This window comes from Conger conger, chromosome 10 (assembly GCF_963514075.1).
Source record: "Conger conger chromosome 10, fConCon1.1, whole genome shotgun sequence".
NCBI classification, from domain to species: Eukaryota; Metazoa; Chordata; class Actinopteri; order Anguilliformes; family Congridae; genus Conger; species Conger conger.
Window position 1 is genome coordinate 44,496,009 of NC_083769.1, and position 7,695 is coordinate 44,503,703.

General features: G+C 42.5%; 1 protein-coding gene across 1 annotated transcript; it reads left to right on the forward strand.

Moving 5' to 3' along the window:
- Positions 1-513: 513 nt before the first annotated feature.
- tprg1l (tumor protein p63 regulated 1-like) lies at positions 514-7,486 on the forward strand. The gene is made up of 6 exons (XM_061258806.1): positions 514-953; positions 1,674-1,765; positions 2,236-2,286; positions 2,722-2,847; positions 4,090-4,243; positions 4,635-7,486. The coding sequence occupies exons 1-6, from the start codon at positions 726-728 to the stop codon at positions 4,827-4,829; spliced, it is 846 nt and encodes a 281-aa protein (XP_061114790.1). The 5' UTR covers positions 514-725; the 3' UTR covers positions 4,830-7,486.
- Positions 7,487-7,695: the final 209 nt, after the last annotated feature.

A 7,695-nucleotide genomic window follows, 5' to 3' on the forward strand; every position in this document is an offset into this window, starting at 1 on the left:
TTTTGGGCATGGTTTTTACTGCATTTGCTTGTCATTTTCATGTATTTCCAGATAAATCGATTTTCATTAATTTATTTCACCATGGCGGTTGAATAACAATGATTTTTGCATCAAAAACACAATTTATTTCACTTTTTGGGCATGACCTATGAAGTGTGTCATTGCGCAATTGAGTTTAGATATGCTAGTCTTATGGTTGGAAGCATCAGAAAGACAAAAAATCAGCAACATTATTTTTCACGAAACGAATTGCTGTATTTTGACCTAAGAGGTCTGTCCTTTACAATATAATAGTTTTAAATCTGCATGTCCTATGGTTGGGATGCTCTTGACAAATATGTGTAGATATTAATGAGAAATTATTGCACTGTGCGCTTTTTTGAAGGTTCCTTAGCATCCCCTGTAAAGCTTTTGAATTTAATATCGGTCGAATATCCAAATAATAAAACTCACTTTTACTGCAGTAGGCCGACTCTTCAGTTGACGATGTTGTCGCTTTAATGATAATCCTGAGAACTAGCGGGGACGTAACGCTACATCACTGATAGGAGTTCCTGGTTGGGTGTTTACACAGCTACGTGTTGGTCAAGCTTCGTGTCTTTCGTGCGTAAAGTAAACAACACCCGAGCTCAACATTAGTTTTGTAAGGCGTCAAGGTTTTATTTGTACTTTGGGGCTCAAGTGAGTAGCCTGGGCGAGCTACCTTGTTAGCTTTCTGTTGAGCAATGCTGCAACTGAACGACTCCGTCGAGCCAGAGAGCCCCGGAGCTGCTGTGCTCCATACGGTGGAAAGTGAGGACGGGGTGGAGGTGGCCTTCACGCCGCCGGGGGCCGGAGGAAGAGAGGGGTATGGTGCATCGGTAGCATGTTGTTCTCCTCTGCAAACACTGACGCCGTTTCATGTTCACAACCCAACAATGCAAGCGAAAGTGAAAGATTATTTCGTCTTTAGAGTGAGTATGAGTTGTTAACGTTTTAACCGTTATTACGAATATTAGCATTAGCTAGCTAACCGGATGGCTAATATTCGATAGCTCTAGCTAATTTACCGTTAGCTACATGTGTGCATATTTGCAAACGAGCTTCAGAGATGGCTAATATTCCCAATAAACACACATAGAATATAGCAGATTGTTCTCTAGCTAGTCTAGCCTTTTTTATTTTTTTTATTTTAAAGAGTCGTATGTGTAAAGCTTCTTAGCTAACGTTATATCATTTCAATATAGCTATTATTTAGCAGCATATTAAGTTTTACTATTTACTATTATAACGCTTATCATTCAATTTTAACTAACGTTACGTAGTTAATCGAAAGCATAGCAAGCTGAAGTGTTATGTTTGCAAACTGTTTCCTTATTCGTCTCCATTTCCGCCAACTGAAAATCTGTCATCAGTAAAATTGGCCTTGATCTGCTGTCTACATGGAGCTGAAATAATCTTTAACGTTATACGCTATAATTCCCATGAAGCCTGTGTCTTTGGTATTTTGGCGTAACTAACGTTTACGAAATTAATATTTTGAAATCTTAGTCTAGCTGATTTCAACCACGGAGACTAGGTTCGAATCGAAAAGATGATGGGGCAACGGAACGGTTTAATGTTATTCTGTCGGCAGTTGTGCGGACTGGTAACCTAGGTGTTGGTGCTGATGCGGTGATGTTATCTTCTCCCAGCCAGGGACAATAGAACAAGCAGTGAACGACATTAGAACGGTGGCCCTGCCCTCCGAAGACGGAGAGGTGCTCAGCGTGTGGCTACTGGCGGAGTGAGTGCGGCGTGAAGTCCCCGATTCCGGCCATGACCCGAGTAGCAAGTTGGCTTACTAATAATGATGACAGTGCGCAACGCACTTTGCACAACGCTTATTTGTCATAATGTTCAGGTTATATCAACTGCTGTCATTTTATTTTATAAAGTAGCTAGTATCACAGATAATACTACACACCAACACATATACACACAATTATTATTATTATTATTATTATTATTATTATTATTATGATTAGTAGTAGTAGTAGTAATCCTAGTAGTATTACTAATCTACTAAGGGGTTTTTACCTCGGTTTAACAGCAGGAGGTGCCAGAAACTATATTAAGAAAAAGACAGGGCAAGAAGATCCACAACAAGATGACACCAAAGCTGCTTGTAATAGTCTAACACTGAGACAATGCTATAGCTGCCCACCTTCCCTGCCATTTCAAACCAGAGTTAATATTGAAGGTTTATTTCCACAGAGTTGACCATTGGAACAATGAGAAGGAGCGGTTGGTGCTCATCACTGACAGGTAAGGACACGGTTGCGTGTGAAATGAATGTCTGGCCCTGTGGAAAATTGTTGTTGTTTTGGCTCAGTACTCCAGCACATCGGATTGGAAATAAAACGATGAAAACAAGGTTAAAGTGCAGGCTGTCTGTAGGGATTGCACATAGTCTGCACTTTACCCTCATTCATCGTTAATTATTTCAAATCCAATGTGCTGGTGAATGGAGCCAAAACGATATAAATGATGTCTGTCCCAGTACTTTTTCTGGTTTATTTACTTTTATTTTGCATTGCTTAAAGAAAGGACTGATTATTGCCTTGCCCTGTTGTACACTGCGGTACACGGCGTCGTTGGTGCTGTTGTTCCCTGGTTATGGGTATGCACTTTGTTGTACGTCGCTCTGGATAAGAGTGTCTGCCAGATGCCATTGATGTAATGTGATGTTGTTTTCTGCAGGTCTCTGCTGGTGTGTAAGTATGATTTCATCAACCTGCAGTGCCAGCAGGTGGTCAGAATCTCCCTCAACGCTGTGGACACCATCTCCATCGGAGAGTTTGAGTTCCCTCCCAAATCCCTCAACAAGTAAGCCTCACATAACAGTTCCATCCTCTGTAGCGGTCGTCCATTTTCTGCTGCTGGCTAGTAGTTTTTTTTTAGTGAGGTATTTTTAACTTTTTGCACTTATTTTTTTTTCCTTGATTTCAATTTTAAGTTTGCAGCACAGCAAACTTGCACTGGGGTGATTTGATTCACCTGCAGCCCAGGGTGTGGGAACTGGCTCTTAATTGCTCATTAAGTTGTCACACCCTTTTCTTTTCGGCAGTAACCTGCATGCCTGGTTGATTTTCTGATCCTTGCAGTTAGTGAAAACCATAAGAGCTGGAAACTGATTATTTAGGGCCTCTTTTGAGAATTCTTTGCTCTCGTTGCTGTCAAATTTGAGGCATATTTTGCCTGGGTCAGGGCTTGGGGGCCTATGATTGAAAAACTTTTTGGCCCGCCCTAATGCTAGCCTTGCCCTACAGCTTTTTTACAGTGTTTTGAGTTAATGTACTGTTTATTTAAGCACCAAAAACCCAATATTCATATTATATGTATTTATTTTTTTGGAATCAAAGGGAGAAAGGGGGAGTATTTCAGTTACCTTCATGATTGAAGAGACATTTGTTCATTAGTATTATTGGAGACATTTGTTCATTATTTTACTGATTTTGTTAATTATACTGTAAGTCCGTCCTGTTTCCCTGTATTTTATGTGGTTGAACTGGTTCTCGGGTTTCTTCCTGATCAGCTGAAGTTTGGTGATCCGTACTGCCACACTGCATAGCATGTTGCTAGGAATAAAGTACATTTTTATTTGTTATTTAAACAGCTTCTCCACTGCTTTGAGCTTCCAATAGATGTCCTTTGTTCTGTTTCTTGGTTTCACTTTCATTTCTTGAGATTGAAACATTCTTGAGACAAGAATTCAGCCACCACACCACTTTTTTTTTTTTATATAAAAAAACATTTCAGGAGGCTAAAACTCTACAGTAGCCGTCTCGGGGGTTAAGGTCAGTCCCTGTTTCGTCTTCCGAATGTGGCTGAATTTAGATAATCAGATAGGCCCTAGTCCTTATCTCTGTTGTACTGTTAGCAGTCTAAATTGTACCTCCCTCTAAGGTCTTTCAGCGCACTTATCCCTGGTTATGAGTATGCACCTTGCACTTTGTTGTGCGTCGCTCTGGATAAGAGCGTCTGCCAAATGCCTGTAATATAATATGATGCGATGTGATGGGATGGCTGACACGGCTGTCTCTCCCTGACTGGGCTGTGTTCCTGCAGGAGGGAAGGCTGTGGGATTCGGGTGCAGTGGGACAAGCGGCCCCGGCCCTCGTTCGTGAACCGCTGGAACCCGTGGAGCACGGACATGCCCTACTGCACGTTCACCGAGCACCCCATGGCCCACGCAGATGAGAAAGTGGGCTCGCTCTGTCAGGTAACCCCAGCGGGGCGTGGGTGCACCAGACCTGCTTCTGGATTCAGATACTTTTCTGTGCTCGGTTGATCTTGCCTGGTGAAGTTGAGCCACCCAAGAGGACCGGAAGCGTTACAATATACCAGACAAGCGCAGTAAATTATGTGAAAGTGTTTTAAGTCGAAACAATTACGTATTTCACCCAAGTCTGGTGGGAGGAAATGTGTTGTGAATAAGCCTGTTCCCCTTTATATCGCTTCAGTACAGGAGGCCTCACACAGGTATGAGTCAGACAGGGGAAATGTGCAGGAAGGCATGGGGGGGGGGGATATAGAAAGCAGTAGAGAGTTGGTGGATGGTTGTTGGGGTTGGTTGCTGTCCCCGGTAAGTGCTGTGTCCCTCTCACTGATAGCTGGAGAGCTTCAAGGCTCAGTTCATCCAGGCGGTGAAGAGAGCCCACAAGGAGCACCCTCTCCCCGGGCGGGCCAATGGCGTGCTGATCCTGGAGAGGCCCCTCCTCATCGAGACCTACCTGGGAATCATGTCCTTCATCAACAACGAGGCCAAGCTGGGCTACTCCATGACCAGGGGCAAAATCGGCTTCTAGAGCCATTCCCTTTACCTCCCCACCCCCACGCCCCCCGGCCGGCGCTCTGCCTTCATCGCCCCCCCCCCCCCCCCCTCCGTTAATTGGACATTGTGCGCTAAACACATCCCCGTGTTGTATTGTTGGTGGAGTCTCGCCCCAGCCCTGCACTGTGGCTTTGTGATACCCCACAGCATGAGCCAGACACCCACACTCACGCTGCAGAAGTGCCCGTCCACTCAGCCCTTGGCACCTACTGTACAAAGTGCTTTTATTCTACAAGTTCCTTCTGTTCCACAATACTCCGCGCTTTGGAAATAGTGCCGTTGCGAGAGCGTGTGCATGGTCAGAGCGCCCTGCTGCTGATGTACTGCACTGTACATGCCCAACCATTCTCAGCATCACCCAGCACAGTTTCCCCCAGATTACCTGTCCCTGTTCATACAGTCTCACTCCTCTCGTGCACATTCAGCCGTGAAAGAAACAAAATGGTGCCCTGACGCCCAGGGGGCCTTCTGCTGGCAGCCTACACAATGAGTCGACTGCTGCGAGCTCCCAGGTGGGGGAATATGAAGGGGAGGGTGGTCATGATTTCCTTTGAATCATGCACTCCCCTTGCCCCCGACTGCAGTGACTGGAGTTGACCAATTACGGAACAGAATTACAGTAGTTGGCATGATGCTAAAAGATGGCCCCCGTTTTTTTTTTTATCGTTATTACTACTGAGGGTGAGTCAGAGCTGAAAAAAGGCTGGTCAGCTGCAGACTAGGATAGTACAGAGGTTTTTGCTCATATTTTGATGTCGAGTGGGCAGTAAGAACGGAAGACTTAAGATTGAGAATTGTTCTTTGTGTATGACAGTCCGGGCCCTTTATTAGTGTTATTTGTTGTCACAGTTTAGTAAAGATATTGGCCTCCAGTCAGAATAGTTTTCAGGTATGTTATTAAAAGTGCACGGACCCTAGACCTCTTGGGATGAGACGTCTTCAGCCGTGCCGTTTCAGACAGGGTAATACGTTTCATTCTAGTGATGTGTAGTTGGACTGATCCAGTTCTGTCCAAACCTAAAATTAAAACCGTTGCTAACTCGACACACATCGTAACACATCATAAATACAGATGGATTCTGATTTTGCAGTCTTCACTGGCACAAAGTCTGCCATGCAGATTGGAGGGGCTCCAAACAATCCTTGCCGATGCAAAAATAGAAAACCTCTGAAAGTCCTGTTCACCTTGAGGTGGAACATTGGTGCGATGTTATAGAGGTTGAAGGATTGGCTGGGAATTGAATAGGGAATATTGGAATGGTAATGGAATTTTTATTTTCTGAGATTAGGTTCTGAACAAAATCGAAACAACCCAAATGTTTCTTTTCTCCATCTTAATGTGGTTTATAACACTTAGGATGCCAGGTCAGTTTGTGAAACTTTTGATAAGATACCAAATCATTCCAATAAAACGCACAAATATGGTTTAAAACTTAGTGGCTGCCATTAAGTTGAACCAAACGAAAAGGGTTCAAGGAGCACTGTGCCTGGTTATGACTTCTTGTTGAAAGATTAATACACTTTATAGCGCAATTCCCACACTTTTACAGTAGATCTATGCACTGGTGGTGTGCTACCAAAGTCGAGATGATAATGACGTCGTGGTTTTGAAGTGCCCCCGTGATTGTGAACTTTTTTTCTTTTTTTCTTCCCATAAAAACTCCATGCAGTTTTGGAACATCACGTGCATGCTTGTTGCATGAGGAGTTTGCATGTCTGATATGTGGAGTTTTTATTTAACACATACTAGAAAAAAAGAGATTTGCACTGAAAATAGCAATCTTAAAATGATTTTACGTCTATAAATATATATATAAAATAATTTATTATATTGCTTGCTTATTGAAGTAAGCACAGCTTTGTCTTTTTTCCTGTGGATATTAGAAATGGAAACTTATTAGGCTTGTGCTAATGTCCAAACACTCCCGTAAAGCGAGCTGTCTTCTCAGTTATGTGAGGGTGGAGGATCATTTCGTACTAAACTGTAAGGGCCAGTTAAAATTTTGTCGAGTATGTAGCTGGGAATTTGAGTATAAAATCGGATTTGAATCGATTTTGTTTATACCCAAGTAGCTCCGGGAGCTGCAGTTTTGCTTAGTTGCACAGAATTGCTCAAACATTTTCTATTCACGCTAGTTATACATAGCAATTATTTGTTAGAAATTTGACATGTCTAAAATGGTAAAAAGTTTACTTTCGCTCATAACTTTTCACAGCATGTTTTTCATTAGTTTCTGCAGCTGTTTTACTTGCTATATTTAGTAGCGCTACTGATTGGTGTTTGGCAGGAGATGGGAACAGGTGGAGAAGGAATTAAACGGAAGGGAATGAGCTGGATTGATGTCATTGCCAAATTGTGTTTTACTAGCATCATTAATGGTCAAATAATTTCATTGATTTACGTGTCAAATCCTTTTTATAAAGAATTCAGTGGAATACACATCAAGTGCAATTTACAAGGAAATCCAGTGCTAGGGGCAGTAGACTGAACTCTCAGTTGACCGTACCAGTCATGTAATCCACTTGTACTGTGATGTACAGGAAATTCAGTATTGAATCTTAAGATGTGGAGATGGAAACATTTGAACTGAAAGAACCTCAAAATTATTAAATGCAGATTTAAACCAACAAGGCTGCCTTGTGTGTCCAGTTCTTTTTACATAAGCATATCCTTCACTTACAATATAAACGCAAGTCTTTATTTTTACTCTTCAGAAACTCAGCCATCACAGTAACTTGCCAAACTTGAGTTTGAAAAAGTGTTTGTAAGTAGAACGTGAAGGCCAAAACAATGACAGGCCATTCATTTTAACTGAGCAGTGAAATGAAACACTTGAAAC